Source organism: Ascaphus truei, chromosome 7, assembly GCF_040206685.1.
Source record: "Ascaphus truei isolate aAscTru1 chromosome 7, aAscTru1.hap1, whole genome shotgun sequence".
NCBI classification, from domain to species: domain Eukaryota; kingdom Metazoa; phylum Chordata; class Amphibia; order Anura; family Ascaphidae; genus Ascaphus; species Ascaphus truei.
Window position 1 is genome coordinate 60,132,757 of NC_134489.1, and position 20,510 is coordinate 60,153,266.

General features: G+C 42.5%; 1 protein-coding gene across 3 annotated transcripts in view; it reads right to left on the reverse strand.

Annotated features, from left to right (window-relative positions):
* Positions 1–20,510, reverse strand: part of BMPR2 (bone morphogenetic protein receptor type 2) — a 142,783-nt gene that overhangs the window by 20,717 nt on the left and 101,556 nt on the right. For 2 of the 3 annotated variants that reach the window (XM_075608597.1, XM_075608599.1), the window contains exons 4-5: positions 948–1,058; positions 477–568 (exon numbers count right to left, since the gene is read on the reverse strand). In XM_075608597.1, coding sequence (XP_075464712.1) covers positions 477–568; positions 948–1,058 — 203 coding nt within the window. The remainder of the gene's footprint in view (positions 1–476; positions 569–947; positions 1,059–20,510) is intronic. The other variant, XM_075608598.1, reaches the window with a different exon arrangement.

Below are 20,510 nucleotides of genomic sequence, written 5' to 3' on the forward strand. Positions count from 1 at the left end.
CAGCTGTGACCATTTTGGTCTGTGCTGGCTCAAAATCAACATTGTAGTGGGATTCAAATGATGGGTGTAGTGAAGGACAGACAACTCAACCAAGGTATTTTTACATGGCAAAATTCATAATAATTTATACTATTTATTTCCCAGCGAATGAGCTGAACAACCAACTTAAAACCATTCTTAGTTGAATTTAATGAATTTATGTTGAGTGATTGTTGGTTTCCAGCAATTAGCTTTTCAGTTTTGATTAAAGTTTGGACCCCAAGTAATTATAGTAAAAGTCTGGCTGCATTCCCCAGTGGTGAATGTAGGAAAGTGGAGGGGAGGAGAGAGGCCACATTGGCATTGTCACAAGACATGAGGGTGCTCAGACGTGTGCTAATTTGTAGGATAGTATGCAAGAGAGTTCACCAAAGGCACATCCAAGAACCACTTCTATAGGTTAGCTAGTAGCACACAGATGGAAAGGCTTCTATTACCTCTAATAGCTTCAGGTTGTCTAGATCCAGGGATGGTTCTGATGTTGCAGCCTCCATCATATTCATACTGTGAAGACCTTGCTTACGGTCTCCTGAAAGGAAACAGAAGCACTAAGTACTAGAGTAAAACCAGGGGAACCAATAAGTAGGGACATGGGCACCAAATTCCAAACACAAGTGCAGTTCAGGAAGTAGAAAGTTGGGTCTGATCAGCAGACACTTAAAACTTCCACAGTCATACACTGTCAAAGAATTATGTAGGTCCAGAAACTCTAAAGAGATAAAGCAACCTGTCCCTAGAAAATGCCTTAACACACAGAATCAAGTGGTAGAAATGTATACACTAAATTAGGTTTCCAGCATTAAAAATTAACATTCTATTTCTTTGATTATGATTTACAATTCTCATTTAAACACATATTTTATCACAAAGGGGGGTGGTATATGTGTAGATCACACACTGTTGCATACCTCCAAATATCCTGTATCCAAAGAAAAAGACCACAATCAATACAGCCAGAACAGAGACAGAAGCCAGAGCAATGATTATGGTCATCTCACGGTGAAACCGGCCAGACGAACCTAGGAAGTTGAAAAACACAAACATATTAAAGAGACTACAGACAAATGCCCTGATGATTACGAAGCATAATAGAACATAAGAAATAGCCTATGGGTTACCATTCACAACAAACGGATAGGATACCATCCTAGAGACCTTCAAAGCAAGAAAGGTCTGTCACAGGCTCCCACTTAGCAACAAACATTAGACTTCCACTAAAGTGTAAAAGGTCGATGTGATGATAGGGGCTATGATAATAAAGGATAATAATAATAATAATAACTTTATTTATATAGCTGTTTTCTCCCAATGGGACTCAAAGCACCTCACAGGTACAAAAAGGGAAAAAGAAGAAAACATTTAAGGTTATAAACGGGACCAAACACAAGGAACATACAATACAGGATGGGACGGTACTTTAGCTATTAAATGCCGGACAGGTTGTGGTTCATTAATTAAATACCTGGTTAAACAGGTAGATCTTGAGCCTGCCATTGGCATACCATTGCCACTACCTGTCTAGCTGGATACCCAGGGGTTAACTTAGTATCCATCTTGTGAATGTGGCATAAAACATGTATTCAACTGTATGAAATGTGATGCTGGTATTTTCTGCCTTCTCTGTGTGCAGGGCTGGTAATTCACTTAGCCAGTCTGCACACACACAAAGATCTGGACCTGCTATTCAAATGTGGGAGGTGAAGTGGTTCAGACATTGTGGAGTGGGGAGGGGTACTGACTTTGGTCTGGGGAACAATGGTTAAAAAGAGCGGAGACTTTGTTCGACCCATACTCAAAGGCACCAATCTCTGCGGGTGATAATTCAAAGCTGGCTCTGAGAATCGTTGCTGGGTATTGTCCCTGTCGGCGTGATTTTCATTGGCAAGTTCACATTTCCCAGTCCCCTTAAGCCTGTCCTGTGGACTGTTTTCGAAACACTGTCACCGCCCCAGATTGGCCCATCACAGCTGAGCTCTCGCTCTGCACGCAGCATCCATATGCTGATTGGCCAGCACCCAGTCTTCCATGCTTTCCTATGGAGATAGGGAGCCTATGTAAAGAGCTGCCGTTTTCAGCTCCACAGACTATTCTGGTCCTAAGGTAGCAGGCATCATCCAAGGTTTGTGCCGGAAACACAGAGAACGAGGCTTGGTCAGATAGATGAGCGGGACAGTCAAAGTTACTATCTTGCAAATAGCATCCCTGACGATATCGAGGTACCAGGACCCTGCAGAGAGTGTAAGCTGATCTGGTTAAGCCTCTTGAAGGGGCACCCAGCACATAACGAGCTAGGATTCCCCCTGTAAACTCTGTGTGGAAGAGTTTGTGCTGTAATTTGGTATTGTGTTGTGCCTGTTTACTCCGGTCAAAATAAACTTGTTTTATTTAACCTCTTGATCTGTCTGATGTACGCGATCCCGGTGTTAAGTGTCCTGTCTCCCGTGACAGTCGATGATGTAAAACGACGGTCAACTTTTTATACAATTTCATGACTTTACTCAGCCTTTCAGTGAGTTGCAGTTATGGGATTATTAGATTACAATGCTGCATTGATACCAACAGTGCAGATTTAGTCTAGGTTATTAAGCATTTCTCAGTAAATCTATAATGGTGGCCCTATTTTAAGGTACCTACAAAAGTACATCAAAACTGAATACTGAAAAGGGAGGGAAACCAAAGACGTATGTGATAAGGATTTAAAAAAAAAAAAAAAAAAAGTAAAAGGCAAATCAGTAAAAAAAAATTAAATAAAAGAAGCTTTAGCATCAGACTGGTCGCTTCTCGGAAAGGCGGATGGATTCCTTGGCAAAGTGCAGCAGCCAAAGACCTAAGAGCCTCATGTCAAGGGAAATTCAAGTACAAGGTAAAGAGTGTAACCGTTATCATTTCCATACCTTTCTTTCTCATCCACTCCGCGCCCTGATGGCAGGGCTGGAGGCGTGGGGCTCCTTCTCTCCTCAATCTGCCATTACCGAACCCTTCCTATTCCTCCCTTCCTTCGAGGCTCACGCTGTGCAGCTTTTCTCTCCTCTCCCTTTCCACATGGCGGTCATCTATCGCCCACCTACCTCTACTCATCCCCCTTCCTTCTTTCTCTCTCACTTTGAATCCAGGCTTGCCTTCTTTCTCTCCTTCCATGTTCTTCTCCTTGGGGACTTCAAAAGCCATATTGATTACCCTTCTCTCCCTTGGACTTCCCGTTTTCTCCGCTCTAACCTCTTCTTTTGGCATTCCCCAATGGACTGCAGCCAGCAACCAAAAGGATGGCCACTACCTGAACCTAGTTTTCACTAAAAACTTTTCACTCTGACTTCTCCATTTCCCCCTTTCCATTTTCGCACTCACTTCTCCCCGTCTCCACCTCTATCTAACCCTTATTTATGCATTCCCTTAACCTCCATGCTGTTGATTCCACTTTACACTCCTCTCTCCGCTCCACTACAGACTCTTGACAACCTAGTCAGGAACTACAACTCTGCCCTATTCTCCTCTCTTGAAATACATGCCCTTCTTTTTCTCCCGCTCTCGCCCTTCTAACCCCAGACCCTGGCTTAACTGCAACACACACATGCTCCGCTCCTGCACTCGCTCCTCTGAACGTCTTTGGAGGAAACCTCACACTCGCGCAGACTTCCTTCACTACAAATGTATCCTATCCTGTTTCAACGCTGCCCTCTCCCAAGCAAAACAAACCTACTTTTCGTCACTAATCAACACTCACAAGTCTAACCCACACAGACTCTTCTCTGTCTTTGACTCTCTACTCCACCGTCTATTACCTGTCTTTCTTCCTCCATTTCACCTCAGGACTTTGCTGACTATTTCAAGACAAAGGTGGATTCCATTCGACAAGACATCCCCTCTGTATCCTCCTCACATTCTACACCTCTTTCTTACTCTCCTCCTGCCTTCCTCAACTCCTTTTCCTCTGTCACAGAGAATGTGTCGCTGCTGATCTCCTCTTCTCCTCTCAGACTCTTCTGCTGATCACCTCTTCTCCCTCAACCACCTGCCCTCTTGACCTCATTCGCTCCCATCTCCTCAAATCTTTTGCTCCTACTCTAATCCCTCCACATATTTTCAACTCCCCTCTCTACTCTAGTACCTTTCCTGTCTCATTCAAGCATGCAACAGTTATACCCTAACTCAAAAACAACAAGCTTGACCCTACCTGTCTCTCTAATTATCGCCCGGTCTCTTGCCTCTAAACTCCTTGAACGCCTTGTATTCTCTTGCTTGCTCCATGTTCTCACCACCTACTCAGCCTGGGTCACATTTGACTCCTCCCTCACATTCTCCGCTCACGTTAAAATGTAGCTAAAACTTGTCATTTTGCCCTCCATATCATTGCAAAGATACACCCTTTCCTCTGTCGCTCTACTGCTAAAACTCTGACGCAGGCCCTCATTCTCTCCCGTCCCAACTATTGTAACCTTCTACTGTCCGACCTTCCTGCCTCCCCTTCAATCCATCGTAAACACTGCTGGTAGAATCACATTACTCTCTCAATCCTGTCCCAGTGTCTCTTCTGCTAAAATCACCCTGCTAGCTTCCTATTAAATCCTGCACACTTACAAAATTCTCCTCCTCTCTCTTAAAGCTAAACACTCTTCTGCCCCTCCTAACATCTCAGCCTTAATTTCTCACTATAAAACTGCCTGACTTTTGCGTTCTGCTCAAGGATGTCTTTTATCTAACCCTTTTGTATCAAAAGCCCTCTCCCGCATAAAACCTCTCACTCACTTCCCCACACCTCTGGAATGTCCTTCTCTTCAATATCCGACTGGCACCTTCCCTCTCCACCTTTAGGATGTTTCTTAAAACACACCTCTTTAACTAAGCATATGGGTAGCTCCGCTGGCTGATACTATACATCTCGGATGCACTGACCTTGACCCCTTGCAGACGCACTTACTATAACACCCACCTACTGTCTCTAAGTTCTCCCTACTTACCACTTAGGCTACAGCCCCGCTGCCTGCGCTGCATTTGCGCCTGCGAGGCTGGTGGCGCATGCAGCCGAATTCCCCGGTCTGCAGTGATCTGCAGGGGGAAAGACAGGGGAGGGGGGGTGACGGGGGAGCAGCCATGACGTCACCCGGCAGGTTCACCTTCATTGGCTGAACCGCCGGAGGCGTGGCCTTGCGCTCCGTCACCCGTGTCCATCTCAATTTTCAGGTCTGGAAGAAAAACTCACCGCAAGGCACGGTGGCCCCCCCTCGCAGCGGGCCCTGCCCAATTGAGAGGCGACTCTTGTCCCCGCAGCGCCCGCCATAGCGAGCGCTGAAGACGCCACTGGGGACCAAGCCTTAGATTGTAAGCTGTTCAGGGCGGAGGCTCCTTTTCCTATTGATAAATTAATGTCTGAAGCGCTTATTCCCACTGTGTTATATTATTATGCCACGTGTATTACTGCTGTGAAGCGCTAGGTACCTGGATGGCGCTATAAAAATAAAGATATACATACATGCATACAGAATAAATCCTAATTATACAACAGAATGAAGGCACCGGTCGGTACAGAGTGTTCTGGAAAATTGTACTTCGCTAATAAGAAAGACCACATACTGTATAACTCTCAGCGTATAAATTAACCCCTTTGCAAACATTACACAAAATACAATACCTCATAAGCTTTATGTATCAAAGGCCAAGTCATTATTTTGTTGCAACTCACGCTGAAATATACTTGCGCTAGACAGCAGCTATGTTTAAATCTCAGCTGCGCCATTTTGGGGTATATCTGCGCCTGTCTGTGACGAGATGAGGGATTTATAGAGTAAGTGGGAGGAGCTAAGTTAGAGTTACATTTGCATATTGGCACAGATCTAAGTACTAAACAATGCACAGCTTGCGTTACTTTTCTCCTTTGTCTGCGTTGGTTTTCTCCGTCACCTTAAAGGTGGCATAAGTCTTTTTTTAAGCGCAGAATACTAGTGTAGCATGCGTAAAAAATTCTACAACAGTACATATAAATATGTCTGCAACGGCGTCAGCGCACATAAACCTCTTGATACAGGAGGTGTTTTGTTAGGAGCTAGTTAGAGGTCACGCCTAAGTGAGGAAAAAATGGTGCTACATTCCAAACCAGGAGTTACAAAGCAGGTTCTTAACTCTATTTTTTTTATTGCGTTTAAGATTTTGAATGAATAGAAATAAAACTTGTTTTCTTGAGTCATGGCTAAACGACATATACCTTTTATTAATAGTCGTGTCCTACATTCACACATCTGCATTCTGTGCAGGTTGTTCATACATGTGCTCTTATCCTCTTATCCTTGGTCAGTGAAACAAACACCATACTCTACAACGTACTAATTGACAAGATAACACCGTGAAGTAACAGAAAACTTTTATAAAGAAGGAGAAAGAACCCAGTGATGACATTTAGCATAAATTAGCATGAAGGATGTGACGCGGATTATTTGAATCTACAATATATTTTGGAAAGTGGTTTGTCTGTTCGCTGTGCATTTGGACATCTCTTAAGATATCGTAACTAAATTTAGCATGATGGTTCCTGAGATCAAGGAGCAGGTTTTTGTCTATCTTTAGATACAATTGGATGCCATTTTGAATCAAGATGGCTGATTGAACCTTTAAAAACTGCACTGATTTTAACCAAATTCAGCAGGATTGCATTGTGTGTATGTCTATGTATGTATATATAGTTTCATGGTTTTGGAGCTATGGCTCTTACAAACTCACACAGACTATTTTATTATCATACATACAGTATATACTGTAGTTATACACAGGCACACCATACACACATACATATATATTTAATTGTAAAAACATTTTTAAAGTGTAGTTAAGGTTTGTACAGTAAGCAAACCCTTCAAAAGACAAGAAATTTTGAATTTAAGGTGACACCTAACCTTAACTCCGCTCCCCAGGGTTTGATGATGTCATCACACATGACATCACAAATTACACCAGCAGTGGCATAACTGATAACATCACAAATGACATGATCCCATCACATCAGAGAATGGAATCCCATTGCACCTGGCTTGCTCGCACCTCATCAAGATCAGAGCAATCGATTTAGCAATGAAATGATGAGAGGGACAAGCTACGAAGCAGCACAGTTGGAAAACTATGTAACAACCAATAAATAATTATTAGTTCAAGATAAAAAAAAATATACAGTATATATTTTTAAAAACATTTTTATTGAAATTACAGCTATAAATTGTAATGCCACCAAATATTTTTTTAGAAATGTCAGTGTTTTTTGGTTTCTTACAATTCCCGAGCATCGCCGGGTACTTTCAGCCAGTATCTAATATTTTGATCGAAAACAACAAACAGTTCTAAAGCAGTTTTGATAAAAACACAAAGCCAGTCTTTGACAAAAGTGCCCACACGAATATGTCATTATATTCATACTTCTCCAAAACAGGAAAAAAAATGTCATTGTGGAGTTAGGAAGGAAAAGGGGGAATAAGGGTAATTTGGGGAAAAAATGAGTATGTATGTACCAAGATGTACTCATTACAGGCTGTGCCAGCAGCTAAAGGATTTAATACTCTCGGCTCCAGACTGTTTGGCTTTTACCCCTCCCAGCAAATCCTAAATAACACTGAAGCAACAAGGAAAGGAAGGAAATTACTTGATGGGGATATTTACAGTATTTGAAGTTGAGAGCTCTGTTGTCTAATGCCTATTCTAAAAAGGGCTCGACAATTTTATGGTCTTTCTAAATGCATTGTAATACCGCACAGGAAGGGTGTGTGTGTGTGCGTATATATATATATATATATATATATATATATATATATATATATATATATATAACCTGCAAATGTATGTATATATATATATATATATATATATATATATATATATATGTGTATATATATATATGTGTGTATATATATATATGTGTGTATATATATATATGTGTGTATATATATATATGTGTGTATATATATATATGTGTGTATATATATATATATACCACGACTATTAAGGTTATGGTGGGTAAAAAAGTGACTAAAACCCTCCACAGTAAAGCATAAAGCAACTGTAAATATTCCTGTATATTCATTTGCATGTCTTACACAGGTCTGCAACCCTGTCTTTCACCATTATCACCCAGCAAACAGCACTTCCACTGCAGCAAGGGATTGTGGGAAATGACATGCAAATGAGCACACAGTGCCACCTTTTATCTCATGCTCACATTACATGAGCAACCCTTAGTCAATGCATGCAGCTTTAAACACAGCTTTTAAGCAAGGACTTGGGAGATGCAAAGTCAGTTAACCCACTCACAGACATTTTTTGTTTTGAAAATTCTTTTATTATGCAGCAAATCTTTACAACAAGATTATAACAGTACATAAATCATTTTCCAAACAAAAAAAAAACCGCGACGTTAACAACGGCGCAGTGCATATCCCACACAACTCACATACATTTTTATTAATGGTTTCCCCAAAAGTAAAAAAACTGTGACGAACACGGCGGTGCAGTGCATTTATACGTATGCACCGCACCACAGACATGACATATTATACACACATTATCTCTAACTTTATTGCACAGAAAAACTTTTGGGGCGGGGGAGTAAGGGGGGGGTGGGGAGGGGGGTGTTTAGTCCTCCTCCTCAGGGCCGTCAAAGATGGAATAGTCCTTGAGCAGGCTGTGGAGCAGCCTGCGACAGTCCTGTACCGACATCCTCTTCTTCCCCTTGATCAAACGTTCCCTGGCGAATAGTAAAACGTCCTTGAAACAGCACATTAGACGCCAACCGGCTTCGATTGCGTCCTCTGTGTGTGTTCCTGTGAAAAGTCCGTGGAACACCGAGTAGTACGTGACGCACTTCCTCGGTATACAGTCCTTTAAGTCAGTGTCCAGCGCGCGCAGCAAGGCCTGGATCCAAAGATGTGAGGTTGGCTTGCTAACTAAGGGTTGCTCATGTAATGTGAACATGAGATAAAAGGTGGCACTGTGTGCTCATTTGCATGTCATTTCCCACAATCCCTTGCTGCAGTGGAAGTGCTGTTTGCTGGGTGATAATGGTGAAAGACAGGGTTGCAGACCTGTCTAAGACATGCAAATGAATATACAGGAATATTTACAGTTGCTTTATGCTTTACTGTGGAGGGATTTAGTCACTTTTTTACCCACCATAACCTTAATAGTCGTGGTGATTACCTACTCTTATCTCATTTGGGCAATTGTCAGCAAGCCAACCTCACACTGATGATACCCATCAAGGTTGAAACATGTCTGTGAGTGGGTTAACTGACTTTGCATCTCCCAAGTCCTTGCTTAAAAGCTGTGTTTAAAGCAGCATGCATTGACTAAGGGTTGCTCATGTAATGTGAGCATGAGATAAAAGGTGGCACTGTGTGCTCATTTGCATGTCATTTCCCACAATCCCTTGCTGCAGTGGAAGTGCTGTTTGCTGGGTGATAATGGTGAAAGACAGGGTTGCAGACCTGTCTAAGACATGCAAATGAATATACAGGAATATTTACAGTTGCTATATATATATATATATATATATATATATATATAAATAAAAAACCAGGGGCAAGCAAACTTTTTATGCCGAGCCCCCCTTTTCATCCATGAAATGTCTCGGGTCCCCCCTGCTTGATGTAATCAAAATCACATGAAAAAAAAAAACCTTTATTAAACGGTATACAATGTAAATACAAATATGTCTTACATATTTCAACAGCTCACGCTTGCAAAATTAGGCTGCGTCCACGCTGCCGCTGAGAGTGGTGACATCACCAACTCTCCAAGCATGAGCACAGGGTGCCCGGTATAATTTTGCAAGCACGAGTGGGGGGGCATGGATCGGAGCTTTTTCTGTGTGTTTGTGTGTGTGGGGGGGGCTGTATGTGTGGCTGTATGTGTGTGCATTGACTGCTGCTAAGCACGCTTCAAAGTCAATTTTGTTTGTCTCCCCAAGCGCCGAGCTTGGAGAGCGTACGTGCACAAAGGCTTTTGGGGGGGCATTCATCCACCTCTTTGCTACCTCCCTTCCCCCCCCCCCCCTTTTTTTCCTTGCCCTTCCTTTTTTCCTTCTCCCATTTGCCTTTTTATTCTCCCTGCTCTTTGGCTTGCTGTCCCCAGTGTCATCCACACTCCTACCTACAGTATTATGTATTATTTATTTATTTTCCGTTTTCAATGTTGTGTTTTCACTTTTTTTTAAATTTATAATTGTACATTTATAGTATGATTGATATAGTGGCAGCCTACCCTTTCACTTGCAGAGGATCGCAGCGAAGCAGGTTGCCAGCGGAGGAGAGCAGGAGCACAGCGCTATTGCAGGGCAGACATCGTAAAGAGGGGCGTTTGACATCACAGCGCTGGGGCGACTCCTCCCCCGAACTTCCGCAGCCCTTGCGTGTGCACACACACCATCACGTGGCCGCCACCTGCACTATCCTGTTCGGCCACCTGCGCACAGCTTCTTCTGCTGCCCGCCCGCACACAGCTTTTTTGCCCTTCAGCGCACAGCGTCTACCGACCCGCGCACAACAGATTTCACCACACACCACCTGCGACCCCCTGGGGCGTGCCCCCCAGTTTGCGCACCGCTGCATTCAATCACAACACCCACACAATCACAACACAGACACAGCACACATACTCAATCACAACACACACAGACACAACACACAGACTCAATCACAACACACACACAGACAATCACAACACACACACACACACAGACAATCACAACACACACACACAGACAATCACAACACACACACACAGATTCCATCACCACACACACAACACACTTAATCACAACCAACACAGACACAACACACAGACTCAATCACAACACACACACAACACACTCAATCACAACCAACACAGACACAATCACAACACAGGCCCAGCACACATCTCAAAACACACACATACAATCATAACAGTCACACACTTTCACCTGGGGGGGGGGGAATTACTAAACATGCTCCAGTCCCCCATGTGATGCTGCAAACTGGGGCGGGGAAACAGACAGGAGGAGGAGGATGCCCCGCCCCCGCAGCAAGCAGAGACAGAGAAGCAGCCAACACTGAGTTTGAGCTTGTTCAGCTGCACACAGCGTCTGCCGGCCTGCACACACCAGGTGTCGGCGCACGCCACCTGCACCCCCACTAAATAATCTTGCGAACCCCCCCTCCCCAGTTTGCGTACCACTGTCTTAGACAGGTCTGCAACCCTGCTTTTCACCATTATCACCTGCATCCATTGCAGCAAAGGATTCTGGGAAATGACATGCAAATGAGCACACTGGCGCCTTTTGCCTGAAATCCATTTTTACATGGAACCCTTATAAACTAATGCTCGCTGTTAGCACAGCTTTTAAGCACAGCATAGGAATCAGGTGCAAAACCAGAGAAACCACTCACAGACATGTTTCAACCTTAATGGGTATCATCAGTGTGAGGTTGGTTGTACTGGCTTTGCAAATTTTCATGGCTGTAGGATTTACCATCACATTTTAAGTTATGGTGGATGAAAAAGGCAACAAGAAACCTCCACCGTATAGCATGTCATTTCCCAGAATCACTTGCTGCATTGGAAGCACAGTATGCTAGGTGATAATGGTGAAAAGCAGGGTTGCAGACCTGTCTAAGACATGTGAATGTACTCACAAGTGATCTTTTTATTTGCTATATGGTGGAGGTTTCTTGTTCCCTTTTCACCCACCATAACTTAAAATGTGATGGTATATATATGCATTATATATACAGACATAACTATTACACAAGGGGCACGTCGCTACACCAGACACACATACATATACAATAGCAAACAAGAGTCTACCTGGTGCAAGGGAGAAATAATCTTCGGATTAATTGTGTCTATATACAGACATACCCCGGTTTAAGGACACTCACTTTAAGAACACTCGCGAGTAAGGACATATCGCCCAATAGGCAAACGGCAGAACACGCATGCGTCTGTCAGCACGTCCTGAACAGCAATACCGGCCCCCTACCTGTACCGAAGCGGTGCGCAAGCGGGGAAACTATAGAGCCTGTTACAAATGCGTTATTTACATCTATTTTGCACGTATATGATGATTGCCGTACAGTACATGCATCGATAAGTGGGGAAAAAGATAGTGCTTCACTTTAAGTACATTTTCGCTTTACATACATGCTCTGGACCCATTGCGTACGTTAATGCGGGGTATGCCTGTATATGTATGTATGTATGTATATATATCTATAAAAACAGAAAAAAAACAGGCGTACTCATAGCGTAAAAAAGTATAACAAAATATTTATGGAGTAGAAGATATAAAGGACACACTCACAAACATAACGGAATAAAAAGCAGTTATGAATACAACTCAATCACCAGCCAGACGCAGGAACCAGGTATCGGGTGATTTCAGTGGAGTTATCCGGTGTGGATGAATTGCAGCAAACTCAATGGTAACCTCTGTGTACCGAGGAACATGAGGGACGCCGCCCTCCTCCAAATCCAGCGTCACAGCAGTGAGTTCTCGGCTCCAAATCACGCGAGAACTCGATGACGTCACAGGATACAAGCGGTAGCAGTCCCAACAGATGCAGCAAGTGGCCGGCTGGGATCAGTGTATATCAAATCCCCTGATGAAGTCTTTCGAGATGAAACGCGTAGGGAGTGCCATGTGGACGTGATATTGTCCAGTTTTATCTGTTATCACTCACTAGTCTATATACGGGACAATTTACCATTTGATATACACTGATCCCAGCCGGCCACTTGCTGCATCTGTGGGGACTGCTACCGCTTGTATCCTGTGACGTCATCGCGTTCTCGCGTGATTTGGAGCCGAGAACTCACTGCTGTGACGCTGGATTTGGAGGAGGGCGGCGTCCCTCATGTTCCTCGGTACACGGAGGTTACCATTGAGGTTGCTGCAATTCATCCACACCGGATAACTCCACTGAAGTCACCCGATACCTGGTTCCTGCGTCTGGCTGGTGATTGAGTTGTACTCATAACTGCTTTTTATTCCGTTATGTTTGTGAGTGTGTCCTTTATATCTTCTACTCCATAAATATTTTGTTATACTTTTTTACGCTATGAGTGCGTCTGTTTTTTTTCTGTTTTTATAGATATATTCAAGGAAGTGGTGTTCCCTTCATTCAGGCTGCAGAGACTCTTTTGGATAGCATTTGGAGTATTTTCAGATTTGTATTTTTTATATATTTTTTCTGGACTTTATCATTTATTATTATATATTTTTATTAATTTGTTTATTTTTAATTATCCATCTTGTATAGTATAGGTTATTTTCATCATTATTTGCTTCTTTACATACAGTGGGTTTAGGTTGGCGCCATTTCTTTTCTTTTTTTGTGCTTGTATGTATATAATATATAATATATATATATAATCACACACAAATATTAAGATTATTTAATATATATATATATATATATATATAAAATCAAAAAATAAATAGATGATACCGTTCTGTGGCTACGGATATGCTCCGACACAGCAGACAGAGACCACGGATTAAAGCCTTGAGATCAGACTTTATAAACCGTGGATATAACCACAGAATTGTAGACCAGCAAATTCACAAAGCCACCAGAATACCAAGAAGTGATCTCCTTGAATACAAACAGAAGGAGACAAGCGACAGGGTACCTTTGGTGGTCACATATAACCCACACCTAGGAGCCCTACGCAAGATCGCCAGGAAACTACAACCCATCCTCCAGGAAGATACAAGACTGCAACAGGTCTTCCCTGAAGCACCCTTATTATCATACAGACAACCCCATAATCTCAAGAATATTATGGTGAGGAGTAAAGTATTCAGCAGTACAACTGAATGCGGGACAAAACCATGCCAGGACCCAAGATGCAAAACCTGCGCAATGCTCTACACAGCGGACACAATACAAATACCACACAGGAATCGGGAATACAAAATCAGAGGAAGGTTCACCTGTTCTTCCAGCAATGTCGTGTACCTCATCATGTGCATGAAATGCCCAGGGGGCTGCTACTACATAGGTGAGACAGGGCAGGGGCTAAACAAGAGAATGAACCTGCATCGCCACAGCATCACACGCGGTACAAGAGACAGTCCTGTTGGCGAACATTTCTCTGACTCTGGCCATAAGATGAACGATCTGAGGGTTGCCATACTCAAAGGTAATCTTAAAACCCCGAAAGAGAGACGGTTGCATGAATACAAATTTATGCAACTGTTCGGGACGCTTAGCAGTGGCCTAAACAGAGATCGAAATTTTATGAGTCATTACTGACACTAGTGAACTCTCGTCCCATGAGCGCTAAAGGCCATGTCTGTACATACTGTGCTATATGTATGCACACACAGCTGTCTCTCACACATACTAATACTCCTTGTTTTTCCATCCCTATACACCAATAGGGACCACTTAGTATCCACACACACTTTTAGTTGTGCTACAAACTCTCACATTTCCACACCCACCCACACCATTTATATCCACTCCCACTCCACACACACCTTGTGTAAAGCACTGTATATACTGTGGGCTCTCCATTCATTTTTATTCACACTGATACACATACACACTCTTTCTTCACTTGCTTTCACAGTAACCTTTTGACACCTCTAGCCATAAAACACATCCACACCGGGGGAAGGAACAGCACAGATAACATTCCAAGAGACACTGTTTTTAAGTATACCTTTTGCTTCATTCATTGTAACATCGCCGGAAGAAGAGATCAGTGTATCTCGAAAGCTCGCACAAATAAAAGCATTTCGTTAGCCACAGAACGGTATCATCTATTTATTTTTTGATTATTGAAGCTCGGCTAACACGGTACTGATACCTCTACATATATATATATATATATAATTTTTTTTTTTTTTTACATATTTTGGTAAATTAAGCTTCAGATGGCATTAATAAAGGGTTCGGACACACAGTAAAGAAATCATGCACAGTGTTATGTGATATACAGAACGTTTTCTGAGATTCGGGTAATCGTGATAACTGTATGAAAATCATGCACATATTGTACAGGAATAGTGCGCATGTCCTTTGTAATTCAAGTACACATTTGATGTGTCAGCCTTTCCCGACTTGGCCAAAACCGTGTGACATAACAAGCGGACACACAATGGAATGAAGATGAAGAAACAGAATTGTAGGCAAACTGTGTCCAGTACCATCCTTGAGCTGCTGCACACACGGCTGGGGAAGGAGGGGAAGAGCTTTTCTAAATGGGCAAATTGATGTATTGAAGCTTCTGAGTCACGATGTCCTTTTGTACAAGAAACCCCCGAAATATTCAATTCAGCTGCAATATCTATTTTGAGCTGCTCATCCCCTACATAAAACAAACACGATTAAGCCCCTTTGTCGCTACGTATATTGCAGTCCCAGCCAGCACCAAAGTAGAGGTAGTGGGCAGCAGACATATGTCACTGTACTATATATAAATATGATGATGAATATCACTTTTTCAGCCACCCGACACTTAATGCCTGCAGAGATAATTGCATGTGAAGTAGCCAAAGTCTGCTATATTTTGTGGTATAACAACCCAGTTGCCAAATGTAATATTAGGGTGATCTTCTTGAGTCTCTGTCCTGTAAGGAAAATTAGTTTCAAGGGGCCATCCCTCCTAAAACCAAAGCAAACTGACAGTGGTATATTTATAAGGTTAAGTATAGGACTTTGATGCCTTAAAGAAAAAATAAATACAGTAAACGTTTATTCATTTTTTACTTGTAACTTTTCCATGGTAATCAAGAGGTTGGGGTGTTTTTTTTTTGTACAATCTTTAGCTCATCTCTTTCGCTGATACCTCAGATCAGTAGCTCAATTGTTTTGTTTTTAAAGTAATTATGATGCAGGCGTTAGTCAAACAGAAACAGAAGTAGCGGATGAGCATGAAATCAGCGCAAGGAAATAGATTTCTTTTTTCACAGGAAGGCTGCACTTATACTGCCGGCGACGCGACCAATGACGTCACCCGTCGCCATTGCGATAGTTGTTATTTAAGTTTAGGCAACGTCGCTGGCTACAAGTGACGTCAGAAAGGGGGAAGGCAGAGGGATGGAGAAGCTTTCTGATTGGCCACAAGGGGAGACCATCGCTGAAAAAAATCAAATTACAGTGACTACCAGATTTTTGGTAGCGCTGTCGCTTGGTCGCGCCGCCGGATGCACTATAAGCGCCGACGATGGCGACAATGCATTTGTTTTGACGCAATGTCGCATCACCGGCACTATAAGCGCAGCCTAAGGAACATTGTTTCTGTTCGTGTGATGGGATTTTCTCTTTAGAGTGTGAACCTCTGTGTAGCCCTGTTATGCATCATAGAACGTTCTTCTGTCAGTGGGTCCTGAACAATTAAATACACTTATATACAGCAGTATACATCAAACCCCAGTTTTCACAATGGGATGCTAAAAGAACAGGAGCTGTTCTTGGGGTATCCTATACGGCTGAGGACAAAGGGGACATAAAGCTGATAAAGGCTCTCCCTCAAACCTGTATGCTTACAAATGGTCATTGTCTGGCCAGAGGAAATAGTCTCCCTCCTACCACCTGTATGGAAAATAGCTGAAGCGCTCAAATGCAGGTATATCTCAAAATGATAATAAGCCAGACCACTGTACCAGGGTACTAACAATTGATATAGTACCTATTGTGTCATATAATGGGTACTATCCTCCTGAAGACAGTGGTGCAACCCACTCACCATCTGTCTCATCGGCAGGTTCCTCTGAAAAATATGCAAATACTCACATCCTGGTAGGGCAGGCAGGCAGGCTGTGCAGCTACTCAATGCAATACAGGGAAAAGGGAGACCAAAAAGCGCACCAGCACAAACGGAGCAGGAAGAAACCAGGACAAAAAAAAAATGATTAAAAGGGCACTTTAATGTGGCAAAAGACCCATCCAATGCATTTCGAACGTCGCAGCGTTCTTTTTCAAGTAAGATAATAACAAACAGATTAACATCAATTTACGCATGATAACGCAATCGGTCAGAAGGTCCCAGCTCTAAGGAGCTTACAAATGGTGGAAATGGGAAGGAGGACACGAGAGGATCAGTGGAGAGAGAGAGGGCTGGTGCTCAGAGCTCTGAGGATGTATGATGTGAGCTAATCAATGTGTTCATCTCAAAGTCGTTATCAGGGGGCCTCTTTGAAGGTTAAAACATGGCCTTTTCTTTTTGGCCCTAGAGAGTAAATCCTCTCCGTACAATGAAGAGACATGTGTAGCATATTTGTTTAAATCGAAGATAATAAGCTACACATTTCTTGGTGGGGTCTCTGTTAAAAGGATCCCAGTGGAATTACTGCATTTTTGAGGGAAAGAAGACATGGTGGTTAGCATCAGAGGGAAACAGGGGGTCCAATATTGATACAGCTCTTCTGTAGATAGGCCATCAACTTGATTCAGGGCTGGTTCAAATATCTGCAAGATGTTACTATAGCTGGTCAGGGTGGCACAACACGTGGGTTTTCCAACAGAGCCGAGGTCCGCAGGTGGTGACCGTGTAAAACATTTGTATTTTCAGTGCGTAACGGCACTGACTGCATACAATGACACAGAGTTTGAAGCAGGAGAGCTTAGTTCAAATCCCGGTGTCAGTTCCTTGTGACCTTGGGCAAGTCACTGTATCTCCCTGTTCCTCAGGCACCAAAATCATAGATTGTAATCTCATCTGGGCAAGGACTGTGTCTGGAACATTCCTATGTGCTGCATACCGCACACTTAACTGTAATTGTGAAGTGCTTTGAGTCCCATTGGGAAAAAAGCAATATATGGAAGAAAAAGTTATTATTATTATTATTATTATTACTGTATGTCCCCTTTTCTTTTTTTTTCTGTATCCTATAAAAACTGTCAAACAAATAAACAGGTTTTTTTGTTGTTTGTTTGTTTTTTTTAAAGGGGGTCCCAGTGGAATCAATTAATTTCGTTCTCTGATGAGTTAATTACACTCACAAAGCACATCCCTTTTCATATAAAGCTTCCAAAGATGTGCTTTTCTTCCCAAACATGATAACAAACGCGCCTGTGCCTTAGTGTGTCTCGGAGATTTGTGGTTTTCTGACCTTTTAACCTAGCATATTCAGTGAATGAAGCAATCCAGTTTAATCTCCACTCCACAGTAGTTCAACATTTCACATTCATAGCAGTGTGTCGTGTATTTATACAGCGACTTTAAATATACTTCAAACTCCAAAACAATTTGCAACTGGACACCAGGGATAAGTTACGCAGCCACCTCGAGGGTGGAATCCCGAGAGCACATTTCTGTGGCTGTGGTCTACGTGGCAATAGGAGATTGGGGAAGTCATTGATGGTTTGATTTTCACAGGTTAAAAGGTTAATGCCACATCATGGCCACTGGAATCTGTGGTGCATTGCGGGCTGTTTTGTCACTACAGGGGTTAATGTTGTGCCTCGTAATGGGAATATTATTTCTGCTGCCAGAGAAAGGAAAGGCACTTGGCAAAAAAAACAACCTCTGTTTTTCCTGGTTCTGCATGAGATCTCAGTGCTGTCTGTCTGTCTGTCTGTCTCCAGAGTCTGTGGCTTTGAAATGAATTCCTGACTTAAAAATAAAAAAAAACAGCCCTTTAATCTGTCGTCACTTCTGTCCGTTGTGAAGAGACTTCACGCAGACGAAAAATGTGAATGTTTTGCAGTAGACCGTGAAGAAAATAAAGGCGTTTAGACTCCCTAGGATGTGTACACACTGATTATATTTTATTATACCCAGAAGCAGTGAAGATCTATAGTCCTTTAAATTAATTTCATAACATGATGGTTAATGCTTAGAAAAGTGGAGACAATTGTGTGACTTCATAGAACAATGATGTTGAAGATCTATGCAAATGTGTAATTGTATCCCTACAGTCACTGGTTATCAGTAAACCAAGATGCACAAGATAGGACCTATATAAAATTATTAGAACAATTTGAAAAAGATGATACCGACGTTTCAGCCCAGAATTGGACCTTCATCAAAGCCCAGATGAAGCCAAAGGCTTATAAAATTGACTCCTAAATGTATGGAGGACCGAGTCCTTGTGCATTATGTTATCTTTTCTAAACAGGCTTTTTTCTACCAAACATAGATTTAATGGCAGTATTTCCACTGTGCCTAAATCTTACACGTACAAGTCAGTTCACAGAAAACCTTAACGTCTATATTAATTCAGTGCCTGAGGCAAAGTTCAGTAGTAAGGTAAAGTCACTTGCCCAAACCCACACATAGCGGGGATGCTAGTCATAAACGTTTTTCAACGAGTTCCTGGCCCTGGCTGCGAAATAAGAACACGTTATAATAATTTGTTACAGTACGGCCGGCACAATGATTCCCTGCAGAGCTTACAGCCTAACTTAAGGGATAAAGTCACTTGGCTCAGGTCCCAAGGAGATTTGAACTGGATTCCCACCTAAGGCCGCGCTTATAGTGCGCGCGACGGCGACAGATGACGTCACCCGTTGCCGTCGCCGCTAGCAACAGTTGTATTTCGCTTTCCGGCGACGTCGCAGATGACCGGGTCTTTGATTGGTTCAGAGGCTGTCACATGTGGCGACAGCCTCTGAAAAATCAAATTTGACCCGCTTCAAGAAATCGCGCCGCCAGCGTCGCGTCGCACTTACTATAAGCGCACGCGACGGCGGTAATACATTTGTTTTGCCGAGACGTCGCATCGCCAGCACTATAAGCGCAGCCTATGCTACAACAGACCCCATGTGAAAGATTGTTTTTTTTTTTTCCTTCAAACTTTATTCCCTACGCTTGGCCCCTCTATTCATAACAAATGTCCTTACAAGTAACTAGCACATCACAATTAGGCACCAAACTGTAAAATGTGCCAGAAATAGATGATGCAAAACGTACATGTACTGAGCAATGATAAAGGGAAAGAACCTTCCTATCTAACATAACCACCCTCCTCCCACTGCAACAATATCCTGTGCTGGGCCTTAGTGATTAGATCTTACGCACAGGCTGCATGTGTCAGCAGAGTTAACAGTGCGATACACGAACCGCTTAAAAGCTAATATTCCAATGTTATCTTCTTCTTCGCAGTGACCGCTTCTGTAATGACAACTGCATGTGACCCTCGACAAAACAATATCTTTTTTTTTTTAATGTTTAATGTAGTCAACAAGAGCAAATATTTAATGCCTTCAGTGCAAGAGGGGTCCACGTAGCGAGTAAAAAAAAACACAACACGTTTTAATAACCAATTGGCTTGCTTAGAAAGATTCAGTCGCCCATAATGTAATCGTTTTATTTGTTTGTATCTTGAAAGATGAATGGGTTTCATTTCTCCTTAATCACGGAATTCAAGCTTGTCAGCTACTTGTTAAATCTGTTTGACTAGTGCTGGCTACTTAATTACTTTGCAAACAAAAGAACAAAAAAGTAAAAGAACCATATTCCTGTGGCTTTAAGGACATAGAGGTAGTCCTCGCTATCCAACGTGTCAC